The 26,423-nt window shown below is 38.9% G+C and overlaps 1 protein-coding gene across 4 annotated transcripts in view; it reads left to right on the plus strand.

Moving 5' to 3' along the window:
* The window catches only part of MRPL1 (mitochondrial ribosomal protein L1), a 38,644-nt gene that overhangs the window by 6,771 nt on the left and 5,450 nt on the right, over window positions 1-26,423 (plus strand). Inside the window, exons 5-10 of one of the 4 annotated variants that reach the window (XM_043513182.1) lie at window positions 2,915-2,986; window positions 5,273-5,384; window positions 8,059-8,159; window positions 22,523-22,604; window positions 23,036-23,254; window positions 23,383-23,502. In XM_043513182.1, coding sequence (XP_043369117.1) covers window positions 2,915-2,986; window positions 5,273-5,384; window positions 8,059-8,159; window positions 22,523-22,604; window positions 23,036-23,254; window positions 23,383-23,405 — 609 coding nt within the window. In that variant the 3' untranslated portion in view covers window positions 23,406-23,502. The other 3 variants (XM_043513183.1, XM_038399619.2, XM_043513184.1) reach the window with 3 other exon arrangements.

Consider the following 26,423-nt stretch of genomic DNA (forward strand, 5'->3'; position numbering starts at 1 on the left):
ATGGTTCACTTTTGTATTTGTGTAGGGCCTTTCCTTCTGAAGGATTCCAAAGTGTTTTACAAAGTTTCTTGGGCCAGGAGCGACCTCTGGCTGTGGATGCTTAGCAATTTAATATGTTTGTTCCTACCTTTTTCTGTTCTCCTGTCTTGTGTGTGTACATTTATCTGTTAGCAGAATATTCTAGTGCTATAAATTTAAGAGGAATTGAGTACCAAGGCTGAAGCAACTCATAATGGAGTTCTTGTAATCCAAGGGTGGGCAAACTTTTTGGCCCGAGGGCCACATCAGGGTTGCAAAACTGTATGGAGGGATGGATAGGGAAGGCTGTGCCCCGCCCCATCCACCCTCTCCCACTTCCAGCCTCCTGACTTCCCCCCTCAGAACCCGTGACCCATCCAACCCCCCCTGCTCCTTGTCCCCTGACACACACACTGCCTGAGACCCGCTGCCCCTATCCAAACCACCCCCACCCCCGACAGCCCCCCCCCGGGACTCCCACACTTATCCAACCTCCCCTACTCCCTGTCCCCTGACCCCCCCCGCTCCCCGCCCCCTTACCATGCCTGAGCCAGCCCCGCCACCATCCTGCCCGGCAGGAGCTTGCAGCCCTGCTGCCAAGAGCACTGGCGGCTCGTCAAGCCGAGGTTGCAGGGGAGTGGGGACAGCAAGGAAGGGGCCGGGGGCTAGCCTCCCCAGCCAGGAGTTCAAGGGCTGGGCAGGACTGTCCCACAGACTGGATGTGGCCCACAGGCTGTAGTTTGCCCACCTCTGTTGTAACTTAATGCGGGCTAAAGGAATTGTCCTTTCACTAGTTAGAATCCATTGCTGTTTTTCTCCTTCTCCGCATATGTCCATAATTATTGTTCATCTTAATTTATTTAAAATTCAATTTATATGATATAAAGCATGTGCCTCTGTAGTTGGTTTGTCTTAATACCAATCCTCAATCTTTTAGTTGCCCTCCCTAAATCTTTTCTACTTCAAGATTGCCAAATGCCTGGTTTATGTACATAATAGAAAACTAATATTTTGGAATAAGTCTTTTATAGAACATTTGCTGATACATTTCACTCAGAGCACTTAAATGCTCATGAATGGTCCTGCATTAACAGCCACAGATTTCCCTTAGCCACAGAACAGGTACAGCACAAGCATTGGCAGAACCTGTGCTGTGGTCTAATAGCAGCCATTTTTTTCAGGCACAGGCTGAGCTATAACAAAAATAGACCAAAATTTAAACCAAATAAATATTTTGCATCAGGCACTGGAGCTTGGTCGTGTAATTGTAGAAAATCACCAAAGGGAGCAAATTTAATCAAATGTGAGAGTCTTGCCACCACTTCTGGAGAGTTCAGCTGTAGAGGCTTCCAGCTGACTTTTAATAGTTTTAACAAGGTATAAAGTGAAAAGCAATCTACAAACCAATCATATTAGAGACCATTTAAGGTTGTAAGGATAACGATCACGCAGAAGATAGCAGGAAACCACTGCAGACACTTGAGTCCAAGTGTTTGCTATATTCACAGTGGCTTGCATCGCTCAGACAAGCAACAGCATTCTACCCACAAGCTCCACCTAGTGTAGATTGAGAAGGTAACCCTAAGCAGAATGCAGTAGAGTAGTCTAATATCAGGTGACAGAGACACGAATCATGGTTGTATTGTCTGTATTGGAAAAGTATACCTGCAGCATCTTGGCCATCTATAGATAATGAAAGGCTCGAGAGGCCAGCTTGCCAACTGAGAATTCAGGGGCAGTAATGATTCCAGTAGGACATCTAATATGTGAGCCATTTTAGTAAAAGGTGGGCATAGTGTGCATCCTTTTTAGGATGTTCTGGATATTCATGCCATTATTTTGTGACTCTCTCTTCTAACAAAAGCTTCTTCTTATCCAGTTTGCTTTCATCAAGATCCCTGCCTAAGTCAAATACTCGGAAAGAAATGGTTTTGTAGAATCGGAGTTAAATGGAAGATGTAGAACTGAGTATCCCCAGCAGATTGATGATATTGCAGCCCAGAAACTTCTCTCTCTCATTGTACCATATGCATAGTGGATAAGAGTGTGACAGGATGCAACTCAATGTGACCCTTCTTATGTGAGCACCTGGGGGAGGACAAGTAGTTTCCCCAGATTCTATGCACCAGGACCCCTCTGAGAAGAAAGTGTGAAGCTATGTAATTTCTTTTTTATAAAAACTAAACATGACTTTACAATAGCTTATGTAAGCAAACCATTAATATCTCATCAATGATATTAAAAGCTATTGACAGATCGCTAGATGATATTGATGGTTTCTGTTCAGTACTGAGCTCTGAAAGTAAACTAATTGGATCACGTGTAGAGAATGAATGAGTAATTTCCAAACATCTTTTCAAGTAAAGGTCTCTTCAGTATTTGTTTAAAGGTAGATTGTTCACCTCAAGGAAGTTATTAAAAATAATCTTCACTGGTGCACTAAAACTTTCTCCACTTTTTCTTTAAAGGATAAGACTCCATCTAGCAGGTGGCTGGTTGCTTCATCCTAATCATGGAGAAAGAAAGCAAGAAACTGAGTGAAAACCACCCACCATAAATTGTTAACATTTCCTGTCTCACTGTAACACTGTTCTCTAGATTTGGTGAGATCATGGCAAAGATTTTGTTGCCACTCCTTACTGGGGCCTGGTTAAAATTTGTGAATTAAAGAGAGAACTTCCATTAAAGATCCCCAGCGCTACTTATCTCTAACCCTCACTAGTTTTTAAACAGTTGTTCCCATCTGATAGTTTCATGTTTAACAAACAAGTGAGTTGGTTTTTCATTCAGTGCATATGACTGCGTTGGCGAAATCCTTCTACTGTTGATGATGTTGAAGTAACAACAGAATGGCTGATAGTACATATGTTATATCTGGGCTATTGTTTTTTAACAGAATGCAGAAGAAATTAAAATAGCAAAAGAAAATGGAGCTGCTTTTGTGGGAGGGACTGAATTAATCCAAAAGGTATTTTTTTTTTATATCAGTGTAAATTGCATTTTTTCATGTTACAAAAACCCTGTCAAGGCTGGGAAGCTTTACCCTTGTAAGTTTCAGTGGTCTAAACTGAGAGGTGACACAAACAATGGTGTTAAACTCATGCCAATTTACTGATCTGTAAGTAGATGTAACAAATGCTCTGATAAGGATGGAGAATGGGGTTGTAAGAAGAAAAGTAAGCAATGGGAATATGCTATAATATGCAAGATAAAACAGGTATGCCCTCCTTTACTTTAGTCTTCTATTGGTTGCTTTAGAGGAGTTTTCAACCTTTCATTTGCGGATCCCTAAATAATTTAAAATGGAGGTGCCGACCCCTTTGGAAAACTTAGACATAGTCTGCAGACCCGCAGGGGGTCCACGGTCCACAGTTTGAAAACTACTACGGCATCCGATGAAGTGAGCTGTAGCTCACGAAAGCTTATGCTCTAATAAATTTGTTAGTCTCTAAGGTGCCACAAGTACTCCTTTTCTTTTTACTGTTCTGTGGTAATGCAATCTTTTGCAGACCCCTTAGACATAGTCTGCAGACCCCAGATTGAAAACCACTGCTTTAAAGGACGCTTGCTGGGTGTTTGTTTGGGGTTTGTTGGTGTTTTTTTTTTTTTTTTTTTTTTTTTTTTTTTGGCCTTTTCTGGCAATGAAAATAAAGCCTGTTTTATTTTTAACAATTTTTAAAAATTACTTATGGAGTGTAATTTTCCATTGCTCTCCAAAGCTTACAAACCAGTATACAGTAACTTCTCACTTAACGTTGTAGTTATGTTCCTGAAAAATGCGACTTTAAGCAAAATGATGTTAAGCAAATCCAATTTCCCCATAATAATTAATGTAAATGGGGGCGGGGAGGGGGGGTTAGGTTCCAAGGAAATTGTTTTTCACCAGACAAAATGTTTGTGTGTGTGTGTGTGTGTGTATATATATAAAAAAATAGTCTTTTGTCTGGTGAAAAAAAATTCCCTGGAGCCTAACCCCCCCCCTATTTTATATATATACACTTATACTCTGTGTGTGTGTATGTGTGTGTGTATACACGCACACACAGAGTATAAGTTTTAAACAAACAATTTAATACTGGTACACAGCAATGATGATTGTGAAGCTTGGTTGAGGTGGTGAAGTCAGAGGGTGGGATATTTCCCTGGGAATGCCATACTACTAAATGATGAACTAGAAATTGGCTGAGCCCTCAAGGGTTAACTCACTGTTAATGTAGCCTCTCACTCTACAAGGCAGCAGGAATGGAGGGAGAGGGAGAGGGAGAGGGAGAGGGAGAGGGAGAGGGAGAGGGAGAGGGAGAGAGAGAGAGAGAGTGTGTGTGTGAGAGAGAGAGAGAGAGAGAGAGAGAGAGAGAGAGAGAGAGAGATGTGCATTGCCTCTTAAGTACGCTGCCTTGTTAAGTAGATCAGGAAGCTGAGACCACAGCTGCTGCCAGGAAACTTCCTCCATCCTGAGACCTGTCATGTGTCTCCCTTGCTCTATGGAAGATGGTGTAAGTAGGAGGGAGGGGGACACCCTGATATTAGCCCCCCCCCTTCCCCTCCCCCCGCACAGCAAGCAGGAGGCTCGGGGAGCAGCTCCAAGGCAGAGGGCAGGAGCTGCACATGGCAGTGTGGGGGAGGGACAGCTGAACTGCAGGCAATTGGTCGCCTGCTGGGCGGCTGCTGCACAGTGAACTTAGGGGAGCGGGGAGCTGATGGAGGGCTGCCGGCCCACCCTGGTTCCAAGCCCCCACCAGTTAGCACCAACGGGCTGCTCTCCCTGCAAACAGTGGACAAAGCAGGCGGCTGCCAAATAACGTTATAAGGGAGCATTGTGCAACTTTAAACGAGCACGTTCCCTAATTGATCAGCAACGTAACAATGTTAACCGGGATGACTTTAAGTGAGGAGTTACTGTATTTACATCTTAGTTTTACATTCTCTTGTGGTTGGCTTTAAGAATATGATCTTTCTAAAAACTACAAAGTTGGTTCCAAGAACTCTTTGAAGCGGGGACTTTGTCTTCCTTAGTACAGAACTTGGCACTCTTTGGCACTACTTTGATACTGCTGCATTGGTCATATTGCCAAATGTTTAAAGTCTGATGGCTGAGAAACACAAGAGACAGAAGACTTTTCTTTTCCTGAGGGTATTTTTTGTTAATTTTGAGCATTTTATCTCAAAAATAAATATTGCTTCCATTTTTAAATATACTTATATTTCTGTATATTGCAAACTTTCACAAAATTATTCTGGCTTCTTTTAATTTCAGATTTTGGATGACGAAATCAATGCAGATTTTTACATAGCCGTTCCTGAAATAATAGCGAAGTTGCTACCTTTAAAAAACAAACTAAGAAAAAAGTTTCCAAAGACTAACAGAAGTAAGACATTTTCATTAAATATTATTTTATATATATTAAATATTTAATCACATTAATGTATTAATATTAAATATTAAGCCCTTGAGCAGGAGCTTTCTCTTGAAACAATTTAATCAGCCTCTTCATTTAGAAAATGAAGCTGTGTAAAATGTATATCTGGAATGAAGTCTTACTGACTGGTGAAAGGACCTTTACTGAGTTTGATTGTGATTTGAGACCAATATGATCTTTGAAAAATCTGGTACTCTGAGCCAGTTCTTCAGTTTAAATGAACTTGAGTTTAGAGTCAAGCCCTATCTGCGTAAACTTATGGGAACTATATTTATGCAAGAAACCTCTTACAGTGAGAGATCTATTTAGAGAAATGCATGCAAAGTCACATACTTTGAAACTTACACATTGCAAAGAACTGAAATATGGCTATAATGAACTTCTGCTTATAGCAAAGTTCTCTGGGGGAAAGTGGTTTCACTAAAACAGTGAAAAATGTGCTTAAATTTTATGTAGTCACTAGCAGCACAACTTACCAATTATTTGTATGTTTTGTCCACTTTTTAACCACATTTGAATGGCATCTGTCTTTAACCTATTTCTCTTTCACAATTATTTTCTTCATATTTATGGCTTGTTTCTTCATGATGCTATAAATATTCCCTTTCTTGGTATCGGATCTCCCACAACTACAAACATCATTCTTTACAATATCTTTCTCTATTTTTTGACGTTCCTTTGTTTCTAAATGATCTTAATTTGTTACTTCTAACATGATCCAAATTAAAATCCTGCGGCTGTTCGAGCATTGGGTTTTTTCTTGCTAACATTGTTATGCACTGAGAGTTTTTAAATCAAGATCTTTTCCTCATCTCTAATGTTTTCTTCCCTCCACACCTGTCTGCACAAAGTATTTACAAGCAGGCAAACAGCATTTGTGCTCTTTAAAATTTGGAGCAAACTACTAATCTGTCAAAAATGTAACAGACCTCTCCAGATGAGCATTAGAATACATGAAAGCCTATATTGTGCCCTTAAGAGATTATTCAGTTTCTAGTTTAGCAACACCTGATTTCTGCTACAGCCAACAAAAAACATGATACAAGCTCGTGACATTATAAGCCAAATAGGCCCTTGCAGCTCAGCTAACTATTTTTTCTCTTCTTGTTACTGATGGGAATGGGTGTACAGTAAGTAACTCCTCACTTTGTCGTCCTGGTTAATGTTGTTCCTTGTTGCGTTGCTGATCAATTAGAGAACATGCCTGTTTAAAGTTGCCCAATGTTCCCTTATAACATTGTTTGGCAGCTGCCTGTTTTGTTCACTGCTTGCAGGAAGAGCAGCCCGTTGGAGCTAGCTGGTGGGGGCTTGGAACCAGGGGAGACTGGCAGCTCTCCTAAATTCTCTGTGCGGTAGCCGCAGAACAGGCTCTCAATTGCCGGGCAGTTCACCTGTCCCTCCCCTTACTGCCATGTGCTGCTCCTGCCCTCTGCCTTGGAGCTGCTCCCAGGAGCCTCCTGCTTGCTGTGCAGGGGGGAGGGAAGAGGGGTGCTGATGTCAGGGTGTCTCCCTCCCCCGGCTCCTGTACCGTAGGCAGACAGGGCTCAGGATGGAGGGAGTTTGCCGGTAGCAGCTTCTTTCTCAACTTGCTGATCTACTTAAGAAGGCAATGTACTTAGAGTGGGGTCAGCGTACTTAAAGAGGCAGTGCACATCTCTCTCTCTCTCTCTCTCTCTCTCTCTCTCTCTGCCATGCTATCTCCTCCCTCCAACCATGCTGCCTTGTAGAGTGTGAGGCTACGTTAACAATGTGTTAACTCTTGAGGGCTCAAAGTGCTAGTTCATCATTTAGCAGTGAGGCATCCCCTGGGAAATATCCCACCCTCTGACTCCACCGCCTCAACCAAGCTTCACAATCATCATTGCTACGTACAGTATTAAATTGTTTGTTTGAAATTTATACTGCGTGTGTGTGTATATACATACAATATAGTCTTTTGTCAGTTGCAAAAAAAATTTCCCTGGAACCTAAACCCCCCATTTACATTAATTCTTATGGGGAAATTGGATTCGCTTAACATCTTTTCGCTTAAAATAGCATTTTTCAGAAACATAACTACAACATTAAGTGAGGAGTTACTGTATCCATCTTGGCTGGATTGAGTCAGCACACTGTATAAAATGTCTAATTCTGTAGCTTACTAACTATATTCTAATCCTCTTGGGATATTTTTTAAATGTACAGGTTTGTTTTGGTTTTTTTCTGTTTAATTTCAGGTTAGAAATACATTTTTCCAAACCAGATCTCTAACTGGTATAATAAGACTGTGTTGTAAGAGACTTCATTTTTATAAAGCTCTACTACAGGCTTTTCATCTTGAATTATCTTGATATATTTCTTGCAGATAAACTACATCCTATTATAGAACTATTTATGTGGAGTAATTGGTGATTAAAAGTACATAGGCTCCTAAAACAACACAGTCTAACGTAGGGATGTAAATGTATAGAATATGGGTCCACTGAGGGCCCTCACCCTGTCCTCAGTATCCTGCAGGTTTGTCAAGGATGATGATGGTTTCTTGTCTTGATTACCTTTAGAGGAAACCGTTCTAACTCTCATTTTGTTTGTACTAGATGTAGAGACGCTGATACTTTCTTCCAATTTTTGTTTTTCTAATTAGATTCTCTGGGACGTGACATTCCAAAAATGCTGGAACTCTTTAAAGCGGGCCATGAGTATGTGGTAGAAGAGGAGAACCTTATCGAGACAAGAATAGCAATGGTATGCTCTGCAAATAATTTTTTAGCAAATAATTCATGTACTTTCCTTTTATTATTCAGCAGAGTAGTTAATAATTTACTGAAAGGTACACAGTATGCCCTTGGTAATCTGTATGTTTTGTAGCTTTTTAGGAATGTGATTCACTAACCGGTTAACTAAATACATTGTGCTGTTGAATGATTTAAGTTAGAGCAGTTCCTGTAAATCATTAAACCTCTGCTAATATAAGAGTTTTCCTATTTAAAAAATTAGGAAAACACGCTATGCCTAACACACACTGAGAAATGAAAGTTGTCAGAAATAGTCTTGTGATGCATCACAATTTGCCACCATGTTGTAATGGACAGTAATGCTAAACGAAAGCATGGGATAAAACTCAAATATTACTGGGACCTCTATTCCAGACAGATTCTTGGGAATGGTATTTAACTTTAATACTTCAGTATCAATGCCATTTAAGATTTTGCACTTGAACTTTTTCAGTTACTCCAAAGTAGAACAAGCTCACGGTAATCACATTTTGACTTTCTGGGCCACTTTTTTGCTTTTTCTTAGTTTTAATCTCCAGGGTGTTTTCTGTTGTTATAAAAATGTTCTGCTTATTTGTATAGGCAGATCCAGAGTTACTTGCTGCATATACCTTAATAAATTGTACAGGCTTTTTATTGCATTTAAAGTACCATCTGTATGACCACATTTTTAAAAAGTTTGTTAGTTTTGGATAATATCTGCCACATCATATAGTACATCTATACATTGAATACTGTGTGTGTTTTTTAACCTGATTTCACTTGCTATAGTATCTTTTCATTTTCACCTCTCCCTTTTCAGTGTTGCTTTTTTTTATCTCTTTGTCTGTTATCTTTCCTGCTCTGGGTTCTCTTTCTGTTCTGTACTTGTTTTCTCTCCTCAAGACTCTCCCTCTTTCCTCCCCCCTCCACATATTTTTTTTTCTTCTTTCTCCTTAGCCGTCTGCCCTGGCTGACTCTGCTTGGCTTTGTGTACGATGCCAGCAAAATGAAATTTAACCCCTGAAGCTTTTTCTGGTAGTGTTTCGAAGATCAAGAATCTTGCAAAGTCTAATTAGAGGGCTCTGCGTGTCAGTCAGGATTTGATCCTCTTCTTAAAAACTTGAAACTGAAGTTCCATGAACATTTTCCTCATGAGATGTATTGTAAGTTTCATAGAAGTTGAAAATTCCCCTTATGTTCAAGATTTTTTTCTAAAATCTTAGGTCAGCGCTCAGAACAGTTTAGCATGTCTTGTAGAAAGTATGGGTCAGATTGTGAGTTCCTCTGGAGAAAGGGGCAAAGAGGGGTCAATGACATGGGAAACATATTTGTATGGTAGTGGTGCCTAGGAATCCTGATCAGGCCCTCATTGTGTTAGGTACTGTACAGACACACAGCACAAAGATAGCCCAAGGAACTTACAATCTAAATATAAGACAAGAGACAACAGGTGGATACAGAAGGCAGACTGGGGAATTCCAAGGGAACAGTGAGATAATTGAAAACTGTGAAGAATTTGGGACTTCAGGAGATTGTAGGGAACAAAGCCCTCCCCAATCTCTGTGGATCCTTAGGAAAGGGTGAACTCAGATATATGGAGATCTCCACACTAATCATTGTTTGTCTTCTCTTCTTTGATGCACATTTGCTGCAGAGCTCCTGTATGAGCCTTGCAGCTATTTCCCCTGAGGCTGCTAAGCAGCTGCTGTTGTGGGGATCCAGAAGCAATTAATGAAACTCCAAACCTAAGTAACTCTCACTCGGGCTTCTGTGTGGTTGGTGTTCAGCCCCCTGCTCAGCCCCCAGCTGTATCCTGAAACCCCACTGAATCTCTTCCATATGGAGCCCCAGGAAAGGGCCCATCAGTTGGATGCTGGGAAAGAGACATTGCTATGGAAGTGACAAGATCTAGGACACTGCATAGAAATTCAGGGCTCTTCTCCTGAATTCTCCTAGTCTCAGGTGCTAGAATCCTACTTAAAGAAGAGTACATTATGCTGACTCTCACTACGTAACACAGGTCCTGAGTAGAGTAACATTGAGGTCTTTTCTTTGCTAGGCTTTCTTTTCCTGAAACATTTCCCAGTGTTGCTAACACTAATGCAGCTCCCCAGGTAGGAAAGCTAGTTCAGCCAAGACTCTGGGAGCTTGCTGGCATTTTTACCACAGTGTCGTGTAGACTAGCTCACTATTAAATAAAGAACTGTTAAATTTAAACTTTGTGAATGATAACATAATTACAAACTGCAGTAAAAGGTAAAGCTGCCTTGCAGTACTTCCAGTAACAGTGCAGTAATTCCAGCCCATCTTTCAATCAGGGTGGCCTTTGTCAAAGAGAAAGCGTAAAAGACACTCTGCGGGGTTGCTGTCTTAAATTGTCCATTAATCTGTTCTAACCTATTTTTCGATGTCACACCTCTCTTCCGCACAAGTCAGCCTCTCTTCCGCACAAGTCAGCAGTTCTGATGTTTTCCAGTCATGATGTTTTTCAGTCTAATAAATAATTGAGATGTTTGAGAGGAACCAGAGAAGCGATGATAGCTGTGTTCAGTTCGCAAAATCTGGAGTGATGGAACCTGAGATGGAGAAATCGTGTGTCCCATTTTCCTCCATCTCCCAAAAGGACCCATTTAGCAACCATAATCTTCCAGCTGCAGAGGATAGAATGGGACTATATTTGAATGGTTTTGGAGCTGTTTAAGATGGATAGGTTGCTGTTGATAATACAAAACATTTCCCTTTCTCCCAAGCTGTGCTTGCTGCATTCACAAAATTCTCTGACCTAGTGAGTGAGACCAGGAATTTAACTCCTCTCTCCTTTCATCCATACAAAGCGCTTCCGGAGAGTTGTCTTGGATAGAGGGGCAGTCTCTGTACAGTATATTTTGCAGAGTTAAATTTCCTTGAAATAGAAAGTTTTATAAATGGCCTGTTCCAAAAAATATAGTTGTTAAAGCAGCATCATTTTCATTGGTATGATTAAAGATCTTATAGTTATTTTCTGTACAGGTTTCTGGTTTCATTGGTTTATAACTTAACAGTACAAATTTAAATAAAAATGAGTACAAATAAAAAGTAGAAGTGTAAATTACATTAGTTGTAAAAACCAACATATAAAAGGAAATAGAGTTAAGTCTGAAAATCTGAGATCCTTGCTTCCACTTTTAATGCATACTATTTTTCCCTCCCACAGTAACATGACTTAAGGCCAAAAGTTAGTGCTCTTTTTTAATCTAGTAGATATTTTGTTTTATGAACTTGTAAAAACCCAGCTGTTGCATTTTGTGTGTTGACAAGACAAAACCATGGTAATTTTGTTACGTTGTGTTGTCTTTGGTAAGACAGAAAACTAAAAGACTTAACAATGAATTTTAGTACCTGGTTGAGCTGTTCTTTCTTTCAGGTCTCAAATGTAAGAGCCGTCTTCACATGGAGCTATTCAGGAAAACTATTCCTGAATAACTCCATGTGTGGACAATCTCAGCCCAGTATAAGGGTGCCTTGTTCCTGTTTAACTTAGCCATTGCTAAACAGCTGTTCCTGAAATAACTTCATGTGTAGACAAGCCCTGAGTGGGAGAAGTAGTGAGCCTTTTAAAATTATTTAACTTCAATGGGAGTTGAGGGCACTAGCACCTTACAGTATTCGGCCCTTGTGTTTCTTATTCTTAAAGGAGTTTTGAGCTAGGATCAGGGTGGATTTGATTTAAATCATGATTTAAATCACTAGTCAGGAAGACTTGATTTAATCACAGATTTCTACATAAAAATGCATTCTTGATGGTTGTTATAACCTTAATACATATTCTTCACAACTCAGAGATAGATGTAGGTTTCATTTTTAGAAGGTACACAGTATACATTTTGAAAGTGATTTATTTTGAAAATATTTTCAGATTAGTTTTACAGCTATGTCAGAAAATGAACGATTGCTTGGTTATTTCATTTACCAAAGGTAATTGAAGCAGATATTTATGAATGAATTAGGAGGTTAATCATTAATATTCGGAGGATTTTCTTGCCATGCTGTCTTAGGAGGAGAACATCACTAGGCCTTGCACTTCTTTGTTGCACTGTTTGCATTTTGCATGCATGCCTGTCTTACCCACAGGTAGAGGAACTTCATTAAAATATTCCCAAACTGGGTCTCTCTTACAGCCTGCTGCCATTATAGATTTTCCCTTCTAGTGAGAGAATGGTATGGTAGATCTCAAATCAATGAATGCTACACTCAGAAAGACCTCTTGACTTCTGGAATATGCTGCTCAAACAGTTTCACTTTTTTGTTTCTACTGCCTGTCCCTCCCTTCTCATATTTATCTCCAGACTTCTTTTCCTTGTCCAGATCTGTTCCGCCCCCAACAATCTTCTCTTCATTGAACTTTTTGAAACTTTGCACTTTTAGAGAGAGGTAGGGATTGACTCCGTGTACACAAATTTGCAGAGGGACAATAGGGTTGAGGTCTGTTATTTCTCACCTCCTTTATTTATTTATTTATTTACTTTATTTATTTTAAAACATTTTTGCTGTTAACAAGCATGTTAACTCTGGAGACACAAATCCACAGTTTCAGAACTGCAAAACTAAGCATCTCTGATGGTATCTTCTATATTGAGCACTGAGTCTCATTGGGTAGATAGAAAGATTAACCTAAATAATCTATACAGAAGCCCCTGGAACCCCATAAAATTGGGTCCCTAATCTGTAAACTATTGGAACTTGATTACAAAACTTTTCTTAAACATTACATGACTATATTGTCTCATACTATAGAATTAGAATTTATAATCCATATTCCATGATGAGATATCTTTGAGCTATAATGTATCTTAATTAAAATTATCTTTAGATAGATTTTTTCCCTCAAAAAGCATTTTATCAAAATAATCCGATTTAAATAAAATCCATTTTTTTTCTTTTTTAAAAAATATCATTGATTTTTATATACCCTGCTTTCTAGTGTTGGCCATTGTACAATCACAGATCTCCTTGGCTAAGGTGTAAATGCTGTCATGTATGCACAGTTGTGCAGTAACTGAAGGGAAAAAAAGCATTGTCAAGCCACTCTTCAGGGATTTTTTTTATTTTTTTAAAAAATATAATTAATTTTTATCCACCCTGGCTAGAACTCTGGACTGCATTAATCAGACTGCAGTTTAATTACTCTTATGGAAAAAAACCAATGATGTCTCACACAGGCGATGCTAGTGATGCCAAAAGGCTTAAATGTGGGTTAGAATAAGTAAACAAGTACAGATGGTTGCTCCGAAAGCAGAGTTAAATTATATGATGAAATTAAAATGCCTGCAGTCTTGAGAGCATGTTGGAGCAAGGAAGGACCAAAATGAAATTGAATTAAATGTGTTAGAGTACTGAAGCATCAAGATAAAGTCCTTGTGTATTCTAGCAAACTTTCTGGTCACAATTCTTCACTGGATGGTAGCAACAATAGAAACTATAGTGTACTTAGGAGTCAGACTAACCCTATGCTGAGTGGTTAAAAACACTTGAGTCCTGTCCCCATGATTGCTTCTGTCGTTGCTCTCATGGTGAATTACAGCTACAGAGTTGGCTAACTTACCAGACACAGGCTTCTACTAGGATAACTGTTGTTCCATTGGTTGAGCAAGCAGCTGGCAGTGGGATGCATATACTTTGTCTAAGGCTACAAAACTACAAATGCCATTGTGGTACAAAGCAACCGGAGCATGGCTACCCATTGCCTTACATTAATTGTAAAGGGCCAAATTGTCCCCCATTGTGGTGCTCTGTAGATATATAGAAGGTAGGAAACTCTGTTTCCACCACATTACTGTCATTAGATTTGTGGGAAGCATTGTTTAGCGCCAGTGAAATGGATAGTGTATCTGTCCCTTTGTTTTGGGGTGACCAGCAGAGATATAGAACCTCGGAAATGATTCCCACCTACCCCCTAACATTTGCATGACAGTATGGCTTTTGCAGAATCCATGCTCCTGTGTGTTTCTACTGGCTGCTGCTTTGACTCTCCTTTTCCTCCTGTCCTCTGGAGGGGTGGTTCAGATCCTTGAGGAATACAGGAAATAAGATTGTGCTGATTAAATCAGTGTTCTCGTGCTTGCCGATTCTCCCCCAAACACAAGTTTTCAACCAGTGGAATGACACTGTAAAGAGTGGAAAACAGCACTAGAGGGGCTTTGGACTCAGGGAAGAGAGACAGGGTTCCATTCTTGCCACGGCACCGCCCTCCTTCCCCCATTCTTCTATTCCAACCCTCCAGTGGCTTTGCAGAGTCGGAATCCCCTGCACTAGTGGAAGTGAAGGGGCTGTTCCAGTTCCTGCTCCTCTTTATATAATGAGATCTTTGACATCCCTGAATATCCTCATAAAGGAGTTTATTATGCCGTGCTCCTGAAATGAAAAACAAAATCACTTACAAGTAGTTCTCCATAAAGCTTACTATAAAAAAGGTGCAATTAATGTTTCATACCAGGACGGCATTCAAGGGCACTTTGTGTGTAGATTTCAGCATACTGAAGTGTTTCATGTGCTGAAATTAAAAGAATAAATCTGGTTTGATTTGAGTATTATACAGACACATCTAGAAGCTGTGTATCATATTGGGATCCTGGTCACTTTCCCACCCCTAATTGGGGGGGGATGTTTATAGCGCAAAAATTGCATGGCAGTTTGAACTCCATGAAGGAGTCTCAACATTCACTCTGAGCTAGGGGGAGAGGACTGCATTTAGACTTATCCAAGAGAGTCAGTAATATGAATAGATGAGCATTGAACATTACGCTTAAATTCATGTGATAAAGAACCAAGTTTGTGGGAATTTCTCTTCTATTCCTTCCTTAAAATGAAATTCTTAGTTGACAAATATTATGCAGACTTTTACGGACTCTCAGCTGTGATGTTCCATTGGAGGAAATCTATCCAGAGCCCCTTCCTGGGCCTCTTCTCTTGAAACCAATTATGAGTAAAAATGATGGCTAAGAAAAATGCAGCATGAGCACTAAGGACCCAAACCTGAGAACCTTACTCAGGCAATTAAATTTGAGTTCTGCCTGAGTGAGGACCTCAGGGAGGGTCCTTAGTGTTTACGCTGTATTTCTTTTTCTTATCCAACTTTTTTACTCCGACTTTATTTAAAGAGAGCAGCCGCTGTAAGGATCTCAGTGTAGGTTCCTTATGATACAACATCATGCCTGTAAGTCCAACTAATGTACAGTGAGAAATTGGCCAGCTTTCTAGTTTGTCACTGTGAAATAAGCCATAAATAATCAGTGTCTGTTTTGGGGGCAGAAACTTTATTTTTTTAATGACCAATTTTTAGTAGCAGCTCTTGAAGGTTAGTAAAGTTGGGCCTGCCTTTTATTAATAAGGTCACCAAAATTCTAATTATTTGAGAATGGCTATCTTTATTTTTTTTGAGGCTGAGCTCTTATTATTCATAGGGCAAGCTGTCCTAGAAAAACTGAAGGCTGGAAAATGTATTGGCTAAATCGGCACTAATGCATGTTTGTTCTAGACACCTCACTCAGAAAAAAGATAGCGCACAATAAAACAGAAGGTGGACTGATCTGCTCCCTGGTATGGATTATTGCGGCAATGTATCTTAAATGCATTGCTCTCTTATATTCAGTTTGCTGCAAAAACAGAAATGATGACTGAGATTGAGGGCCAGGTTTTACCTTCTTCAAAACTCTTGAACATTGCATGAAATGAATTTGACTGAACTGAAAGTGATTGTGAGTTACAACTGCAAAGAAAGAAAAACTCTTTTCAATGAGATGGTGCTCTGTATTTTTGTATTTGCTTTGCTTTGCTTTTTAGAACAAAAGGCATGGAAGCTCAGCTGAGTATGATGAGACTATTAAACAGTGGAGAGGAGAGGGCAATTGAACTGACTTTGTGAATTAACTATGAAAAATAAGATGAGATAGCAATGTCTCAGACTTTTGGATCGGGGGAGCAGAAGGGGAAGTCAATCCCCTCTGGTTGGATTATATCATTTAATTTAGCACCAAAGAGGACTGGGCCCTACATATGCATATAACTTTGTTTTTAGTGGGATGTTCCATTTATTCTTTTTCCTTAACAGGCAACATATTACTGTGTTTCTAAGAGCACCCCATATTTACCAACCACATTCTCCACAAACTATATCACAACCTGTAGAATTGTGACATGGATTAAGGTTAGAGGCTTTGGGGGTGTTTTGTTTTTGTTTTTTGTTGTGGAGCACGGGCAAGACGGTTTATAGTAGCTCCTTTAGACAGGAAACCTGAAAATGGATATTTACAGGAGGGATGTCCATTTTATTAATTTAACTGAAGACTTTATTGAGAGAGTGTTTCATAAATGAAACAAAATGGCAGATTTCACTCCAGTTCAAGACATTTCGTGGAAATAAGATGTATTTTTTGCTACAGGTTTTGTCAATCAAAATTCTTGCAAGCATTTAAATTTGTAAAATAAATTCAAAGTGAAGACCTAATATTTCATGTTAATGTTAAATTATATAGTATGCACAACCAAACTTTTCCTCTTCAAGAATAATTGGACAACCTATTTGCTAACAAGGCACTAAAATTGGAATGCATTCATAAAGTACTATAGACTTTGAAGCAGTTGCAAAACTGTTTGTTTTCCTCATGTCCCATAAAAATCAGAAGGTAGTTCCCTCAGCCTTAACGTAAAACAAATGCATATTCATGTATTGTTATGCCTCTGTAAACTGCAAACTCTTCTGTCTCTCTAAAAATTCTGCCTTCTTTATTAGAAAAAGGGGTTTTTATAAGAAATAGAAGAGGTATGCTATTTAATCCGTGTTGGAGAATTTAAAATCACTTGTTTGGGAGGGAAAAATAGTGAAGGTATGTTGCTTATCCCGTTGGTGTATAGGCTTTTACACATAAGGAGACTGGTTTTTAAAAAACAAATAGAAGTACAGGCTTATATTTTCAGAAGTGGCTAGTGTTTTTTGGATTCCCTATTTGAGATTCCTTTAAGGGTCTGATATTCAGAAAGTGCTGAGTATCTGTCCCCTGAAAATCAGGACCCTTTAAGTTATCTCAAATTGAGCAATCAAAACTCATTAGTTACGTCTGAAAAATTAGGTCTCAGTGCATAAAATGTGGTTCAGATGAGATCCAAGTGTCAAACACAACAGAAGACCATATTGGGCGCATGCAATATCAGTAGGAAAATAGCAGATGAATCTGATGTTTATAAGCCCTTATGAGTTGGAACAGCAATTTAGTAATACGAGAAATGTAGAAGATTTGAGATTATGGTTAGACAGCCTACCTTAATAAGATACGCCAACACACACAAATGTAACATGCGGTGCATCGACCCCTCTTTCTTAACCTAGTATGGATTTTAATTCTATACTTTTTTGCAGTTTTTTTTTTTTAAATTAACTTCTTAAAAATCTGTAGTGTGTAAAATTGGACAGCCCGAACATTTGACTTTACAAAGGTACCACTCTTGTGATATCTAAATGTGCGATTTCAATATATAAAAAAAATGTATTTTGTTGGCTGACTTCATGTGGAAAAGCTGGTATTAATAGCAAGCTTACTCCGATATGACAGGGAGGTGTCTCGACTGCTGTTAGGTACTCAAAGTGGGGTAAGGGAGGTGTTTCTGGAAAGAGGATTGATAAATTCAGAGACTTCAGAGGTTAGAATATATGTGCCATCCTCCAACCTTTTACATTAGCACCGCTATTGTGACCGTGTAATAACGTTCAGTGTCATTCAGCTGCAAAATAAAATAAGCACAATGCTTTGTGCACATTATTATGTGCAGGAACTGTGCTTAATTTACTTTAGCTTGCCCTTGAACATTGCACAAATCTGTATTAAAAGCAGGCCACTTACCTTTTTTAAACTCAGTTTGTTACAGAATTATGCAAACAAACCAGGAAATGAGCCGGGGAAAAATAGTACAGGTGACATGTTTAAATGCATTTCACACTTTCTACTTTGGGCTCACTTTAATTTCATAAATCAGATGGTTTTCAGAGTATGTCGATTCTTCCTAATATTTGTATATTATTTGTAAAAAAAAATAAACATAGCAGTTACTCTGTTTTTGTGAGCTAATTAATATTTCATTGTCTTTTTTTTCCGGGAGCTTTTATGATGCAAGTCCCAGTTCATCAAACCTAAATCTTTTCTCCAAATTACAGTTGCTCATCTCCCCATAACGCTGAAACAGGGAAAATTTCAGGTTGTGCTTCTATCTTCTTGGCCATTTCAGAATCAAGGACAAAGCCTTCCTTCATCATCTTCACAGTATTTGTTTCTATGGACTTGGTTGGGCCCCTCTTTGGCTCTGTTGCATCTCATTCTATATTTGTTCTTTCTGCGTCCGAGTCTTTCAAATATCGGACTCCTCTCTTGGTTCATCCATGTTTTGCTCCATGTGTGGTGTATGCTCTCCCATGCTGTCTCCACCATCTAGAGCAGCTTCATTGTGCCTAACTGGCTTCTTACCTAGTTTCCAAATTTATCCTTCCTGGCCTATGACTCCTAACCCTCCTTCTGTTTCCTCCATGCTTAATTCTGACATCTGGCTGTTGAATGCCACTGCACTCCTGCCATATCCTCAGAAGCCACATGTATATGTAATTTAATTGTCTGATGGTTAAGTCCATACAATGGACTCAGGTGTGATGCATTTGTATGAATGACATAAACTAAATGTTTTAACTCGTATTTCAAGCTTGTGATATAAGACACCTTTTTATACATTTCCTATTTGCATATCCAGACAGTGGAATAATTTTGAAAATAAACTTGAGATTAAAAAAATAAATTAGTTATGCTTTGACGTGCAGTATTTTTAGTTTGGTTGAATTTGCATTTTATGACTAACACGTTTTGAAAATAATGCTGTCTGCCCTCATGATGCAAGTTATTAATGAATTTGGACACTTGGGAGGCTTATCTGCACAAGCTGGAGACATTGCATGAAGCACTTTTCCAGGGAATAATTCTAAAAAGTAATAATAAAGCGATCTCCCTGGTTGGTACAGACAGTGTGTACATGTGCTAGGCTATACCTCAATACTGAAGTATTCTTTTAGACTAATGTAAACACTAACCTGTTGGATTGTAAAGCCCCTATCTAGTCTGTTCTACCGTTTTGTAAACTATAGTACAGTTAGGCTTTGTCTACCAGTGGCCTACTGATCAGGGAAACTGTTTTAGCACCTTAAGCAAGAATAATAATGAAACGCTGTTTCCCTAGGGGTACGTCTGAATGGGCATAAAAGGTGTTGACGCAATCCAAAAAAACCCATTATGATTCAGGATGACTTATTTGAAGCGTTTTAACTGGCAGTGTTGTAACCTACCCTAGAGCAATAGTTCAGATATGTTATCTTGCACTTTAACAGAGCTTTTCAATCTTCTTGACCTAACACAATTGAAAAACGCTTTTTGCCTGACAAGAAAGTCCTAGAATTAACATTGGTTTGTCAGCTATTGTAAAGAGGGTCTTAGAGTAACTATGATCAGAAATTGGAGGATTAATTAATCAAATAATGTGTATCAGATGTGGTAGTAATGTCTTTAGCTACTGCAGTTCTCTAATGCTTTTGTGGATCAAAACATGAGGTTTTGCTTAGTTTCTCAGCACCAGTTGACACTTGTTTTAAAATTAGACTATGGGTTTGTTTCAGGGTGACTGAACTGCAAACTGCAGTATTTTTTTTCTTGCTAATTCTTATAGGTATTTGCATTTTTCTTAAATGGTTAAGGAAACTTTTAATTAATTACAGTAGGATCTTTGTAATCCAACGTGAGATGACATGATAAACTCCAGCCATCGAATAGCGTGGCTGTTGCGCACTGTGCATCGTGAAAGACTATTTGGCTTTACACTGTACCAAACAACTGCATGCCACTATACTAGATGAACGCTTATATGAGAGCAAAGAGGAAGTAACTGATGTGATGTGCGTTAAAATGAAATGTGTTCTTTGTCAAATGAAAATGACCTTTTAAAAGTGCATCCATGTTTGGGACAGTATGACCCCGGGGACTGGAAGTCTAGGAGACTTGCTTCTGAATTTCAGATTTATCATGGCTTGTTCTATGACTTTGGGTAGGTCACTTCATTCTGTGCCTGAGCTTTCCTGTCCATCAAATACAGAAGATTCTTCTTCACCTTTTTGAAGTGCTATAAATGAAAAGCTCTATATGAATGCTAAATATTAATTATTAGTGTAAGTAACTGAGTTCCCTGGTAATCCACCCCTTCCACCTCCTGTTTTCTTTGTCTTCTCTTTTAGGGTGTACTGTACTTCTTTTATTACTAGTTCCAGTGAAAAGACTTAAAAAGGATGTTCTATTTAGAGCAAACTGTTAATGCTAATATATCTTAGTGATTGTTTTAAACTTACTTTTATAGAACAAATGCAAAGCAGAATGTAATTAAGAATCACTGCAATTCTGAACATCAATGTAAGAATAGGTATAATTTACTAAAATATAATTTAAGTACTTAAATATAATTTAATTTGAGGTTTTTTTTATTGTTACCCTTACAATTTCTTGTCATTTATTTAATCTACCCTTATGTTGAATTTCCTTCTTGTGTTGAATTGCTTGCTTTACCAACAGAGTAAACTGCAGTAATGGTAGTTTTCATAACTTTTGCTTTACTGCTGCCTTAATGCATTATTTAGTTGGCTTTCAAAGCGTTACTTGAAAAAATGAATACTAACTGAATTGGATACCATAGAACCATTTGTCCTTCACACTGAATACCTGTTAAAAGAGCATACAGAAAAGTTAATGTATCAAATTGGGGGAATGTGTCCACTAGGGCAGTGCTAATCAAAGTGGTGGTCCGTGGACCGGTGCTGATCTGCGAGCCATCGGCTGCTGGTCTGCGCACAAATTGGAAAAAAAATTGCCGGTCCCCCACATCAGATAGGTTGAGAAGCACTGCATTAGGGTACCAAAGGAGCTTGTCTTAGTGTTGTCGTCATTAATTGTATGGAAGAGGGAATAAAGAGCACATTTAGTGAAATCCACTATGTTGCAAACTCCATTGAGGACAGAGAAATAATATAAAGAAAACAAGAAAAATTAAAAACATGGACAGAAAATAACATAAGGCAATCCAGCTTCAAAACATATAACTCATAAGCCTACAGGGAAGTAATTGAAAATGTCCTCAATGGCAGGGAGGTTTCTGGGAAACAGAAATGCTGAGTGAAACCTGTTGGTGATAGTGGAGAGCAAATTAAACATGAGACTGCAAGACCTTATTGTAACAAAAACGTGAATGCAATTTTGAGCAGCATGTATTGCGGCATCCCAGAGCCAGAGGTAATAGTTAGTCTTCATATGTGTCTCTCTGTCTCTGGCTTTGATGTAACTAAATCTGTAACAATGTGTTTGGTTTGGGGTATCTCTAACTAACTAACAAGATATTGACAAGTTAGAGGGAGCTCAGACAAGAACACGGATAATTTAGGGGTTTGGTTGGGATTTGAGGAAAGATTAAAAGAGCTACATTTTTACTTCGCTAAGGCCTCGATCCAGCAAAGCATTTAAGAGTGTGTGTAGTCCCATTGACGTTGGGGCTACTCGTGTGCTTGAAATTTTACGTACTTTCTTAAATGTTTTGCTGAATGAGGGCTTTCGTGATCGCAAATGGAGATATAAATCTACAACAGTTTGAAGGGTGGAAATGCCACCAATGGATAAAAATCAGGGTGGACGGTTATGGCTACAACCTACAAGTGATGGCCTAAAATGAGGAAGGATCTCTTTGGGCTTCACATCATCTGAGTGAGATATAGTAAATTGTGGAAAAATTTCCAGAGTGGGGTAGTGGAAACCCTATCTCATCAAGCACTTAAAACTAGAGTGGGGAAAAACGCTAGAAAATATGCTGTGAAGTCATCTACCTGCCAATGCAGGATTGTTCCTTAACAGACCTCTCTAACGCCAATAAATTTATATAAAAAGTGTTGCTTTAGAAAATAGATCTGAAGTCATCCACACATTGTTCAAGGAAAGAGGTTTGAAAATGGTTTTATATTTATTTTCACAAAAGTGATTATGCATGTTTAATCTTGAGCACCCAGGTTTACCATCTGAGAACATGGATGTGTACATGCCACTAAGTTAGTGGTTTACTTAAATGCTTTTCTTCACAGCGAGTATCTTCTTGCTAATGTCACTAATGGAATTGGTAATTCTTGACATTTTAAACAGAGGGAAATTTTTTAAATTCAGATACCCAAAACACCAATTAAATATTTACCCAACCACTTTTAATTTTATTAATCATCAGCACTTGTTTCTGTATAATTAATTTTGTATTAACCTCTTTCAGTTGGATATGCCTAATGAGCAGATAGTTGCCAATCTGGATGCAATTATTAAGGATGTCTGTACATACAAGCCATTGAGCTATGGTAAGTAGTTTTTCCTTTAGGCTCTTAATTGAAGTTAAAGCAGATTTCATAAATTAAGTAATAAGGAAGCGCTCTTCATCACTAACTATTGCCAAACACCCTACAAACACACATCACTTCATCTGCCTTTAGGATGGAGGCAGCTTTTCAGCCCTGATTCACCATGTTACTTAAACTTTATGCCTGACTTTAAGTATATGAGTGGTCCCCTTGAGTACAGAAGCACTATTAATGTGTGCCTTGCCAAATCAGGAGTTTAGCATTGCTATACACAAAAGGACAGCATAGGTCAGCAAATACGCAACATTACCATACCCAACTGAGCTTGCAGGGAAGACTGTTACATAGGACTTAGTGGAATTTGGTCAGGACGAGGGGATTGCCAAGCTAGAAGTTTAGGAAAGAATAAGCAAGCAGAAAATTCTTTCTAGGCCTCTGCATCAATTCTACACCACTGGTGGATGCCTCTTGCACTGTTGTGAGCCTTTATGCAAGTTGGATGTGTGGATTCCAGGGCCAGTGTTCATCGGTGGTTCTACTCAACATGGCTGCACTTCACCAGAGGATCTGGGGTCACACATCAGCCACCTGCTTAGTGAAGAGAACTGTCACCGGCCATATTTTTGCTGTTGATATTACAAATTTGTCAGTTTATTTTCTAAAAAAAGAAAAGGAGTACTTGTGGCACCTTAGAGACTAACAAATTTATTAGAGCATAAGCTTTCGTGAGCTACAGCTCACTTCATCGGATGCATTACGGCTGCTACTCTGAAACCAGTTTATTTTCTGTTACCTTTCTAAACAATAGGATAAGGTCACTTGTGAATAAAAATCCAGTCCACGTGTTTCCTACAGGCTTCAGAGAAGAATTGGCTGTGCTCAGTGTTTTTAATTTATAGTCCTAACAATGGGTTTCAGAATATACAGACTAACATGGCTGCTATTCTGAAACCCATTGTTAGGACTATAAATTAAAAACACTGAGCACAGCCAATTCTTCTCTGAAGCCTGTAGGAAACACGTGGACTGGATTTTTATTCACAAGTGACCTTATCCTATTGCTTAGAAAGGTAACAGAAAATAAACTGGTTTCAGAGTAGCAGCCGTAATGCATCCGATGAAGTGAGCTGTAGCTCACGAAAGCTTATGCTCAAATAAATTTGTTAGTCTCTAAGGTGCCACAAGTACTCCTTTTCTTTTTGCGAATACAGACTAACATGGCTGCTTTGCAAAAAGAAAAGGAGTACTTGTGGCACCTTAGAGACTAACAAATTTATTTGAGCATAAGCTTTCGTGAGCTACAGCTCACTTCCTGCAGCATGCTCTTTTCATTGTTGACTTCATCATAAAGTAAATTCACAGTGGATAGCTTCTGCATGATTGGAGGAACAGGAGTGGTTAATCAGCATAATAGTTTTAGAAGAAACAGCCTGATGATTGGTTGTTTTAAATAGAACCTCCAGTATACCTCTGTCTAATGTTAAATATTGCCTTGTCTTTACTTTTAACCTTTATATTGCTTTACACAATCACAGTGATTCTTCCCACTCTACTTTTTGTAGAAAATGCTCCCCCCTACAACGCAGCACTTGTGCTCACCTCTCACTGTTGTCACATGTTATCTGTGGTGCTTGAATTCCTGGCACGATTTTTTCTTTCCTATAGAAAATAAACTTTTTTAAAGGGTCAGTGTTTTAGAAAATATGTGGCTGATTGGATCACCCAAAGGATTAGTAATCAGCAGAAGCTATAGAAGTCAGGCATCCTGGCTTTCCAAGGTGTTTTGATAACTACATCAATCTAATAAAGTGGACATAAGCTGCTGGAGTGGCTCAGTGTTGAGGAAGAGTCAGTTTTGCTCTTCAATGACTAATGCTTGCAACTTTAGTGTGTGGTGGTTACCACAAGGAGGTAAATTTATTTTAGCTTCCTAAAAGTCCAACTTTAACCTAGGTGTAACAACTGAAAGGTGATGTACAAAATCTACCATTCAAAGTAGTTGCTGCTAGTTTCCTATTTTCCATTCCTCTCAAGCCCCCCTGTGCACAATGTATAACAACCAAAAGTTACAGGATGTTTTCTTTACTGTATGTGCACAAAACCATGTCACGGAACATGCATGCTTAGTGTATAGCTCTCCTTCTGAAAAATTAAAAATTTTCACCAAATTAAGATTGCAGATTCATATGTTGCAACATAAAATAATTTGTATTCATACTTCCCCCAAAGAAAACCTAATGGATTTTCTTTTCTTTGGTTCCTTTTGTAGAAAGGCTCATTCTCCATTCAATACCAGGAGTCCAGCTGGCATGGGGAAGTTGTTGGTGTTTTCCCATTAATGAATGTTTAGAATATAATGACTAATTTATGAGTTTCTGTAGATCTGCAGATAGGGAAAATTAATTCTGCTGTGTTCCATATCCCTGGAGACACAAATTTGAAATCTAGGATGATTTTTTTCTATGCAGTTTTTCTTGCCCGACATACCTAATAAAAACTCAAAGAAACACCAGCTTCCCTGCAGTCAATGACATTGTATATTAATGTTGAGCTGCACTTAGCATGGGGGAAAAAAGATTAACTGTTCTAAATGAGAAATTTTAAATCATCACAAACAGAGCTACACAGGAATAATAATAACAGAGATGAATATTTAATCAAAGTGGTGATTACTTTGGGACTAGAGCAATATTGTGTTTGTCTGTAGCACACTTTGAAGTTTGTATTACATTATTTGCCTTATTTATTATATTTCAGTGCAATATTCCATTTAAACTCCTTATTCAGTCAATTTGCAATGCTTTATTCTGTTGCTTGCATTTTTTAGCACTAGCCATACATTTAATGCTATCAAATTTTGTCATTTCCCCTTTTGATATTTCCCTCCCTGATTCCTGACCTTCCACATCAAATGGACCACTAAGCCCCCTTTCCTGAATCCATCTGGGCTTTTCCTTCTCACTCCCCTCTCACCCTAACTAGGAATTTAGAACCACCAGAGCCCTCACCACCTTATTCTCCAGGTGCAAGGCACACTACTTTGACCTTGCTATAGCTAATATAAACACAGAGCATACTGTACTTATAACTTATTTAAAAACACAATGAAAAACACTCCACAGCATGCACTTCCCTGTGGGAGAGGATATGGGAGAGCGTGAACTGCATGTGGCAAATGTTGGTCACATCACTTAATGTACTACTGGAGGACGGTCACATTATGGTGATGAGGGAAGCTTGAAAACCTGTATAACCCAAACAGAAGCCTGATCTCCTTTTCACAGGAGTGGGGCTTCCGAGGTCCTCAGCAAGCTCTCCATTACTGTTGAACCTCATTCCTTTTGTGTTTTTGAAGGGGCCTCCAGGTAGGGTCAGATTTCCCTGTCTACATCCTTTCCCCTTTCAGGTGTGTGACTGTGCTCACCAGGTGCTCTACCTTCCTCTCTCACTGTCAGGTGACATCTGTGGGGTAATGCTGACCTGGACCATATTTCTTCTCAGCGGAAATATGGACCATGCGACATTGAGTGCTGCTCTTTAATTTTGTTCTGCTCAAATGTGAAGAAGAGCTCTGTGAGATGCATATCTCTTTGGAGGTGTAACACGTTTCCTCGGTCTGATTGAGCTTTTACTCTAGAACTCTGCTCTGTTACTCCACTCTGCCCACTTGAGTTAGTTCCCACCATCCTGGAAAATAGATGGAGCTTCTCTACCTGATCAAAGTGGGTATTTTTGATGAATAGAGATATAGCCTCAGTTTGAAATGAGCTTTTTTTATGATCAGGGAAAATTATGGACATTACTGTACAATTTTCATAA

This window comes from Dermochelys coriacea, chromosome 4 (genome assembly GCF_009764565.3).
Source record: "Dermochelys coriacea isolate rDerCor1 chromosome 4, rDerCor1.pri.v4, whole genome shotgun sequence".
NCBI classification, from domain to species: domain Eukaryota; kingdom Metazoa; phylum Chordata; order Testudines; family Dermochelyidae; genus Dermochelys; species Dermochelys coriacea.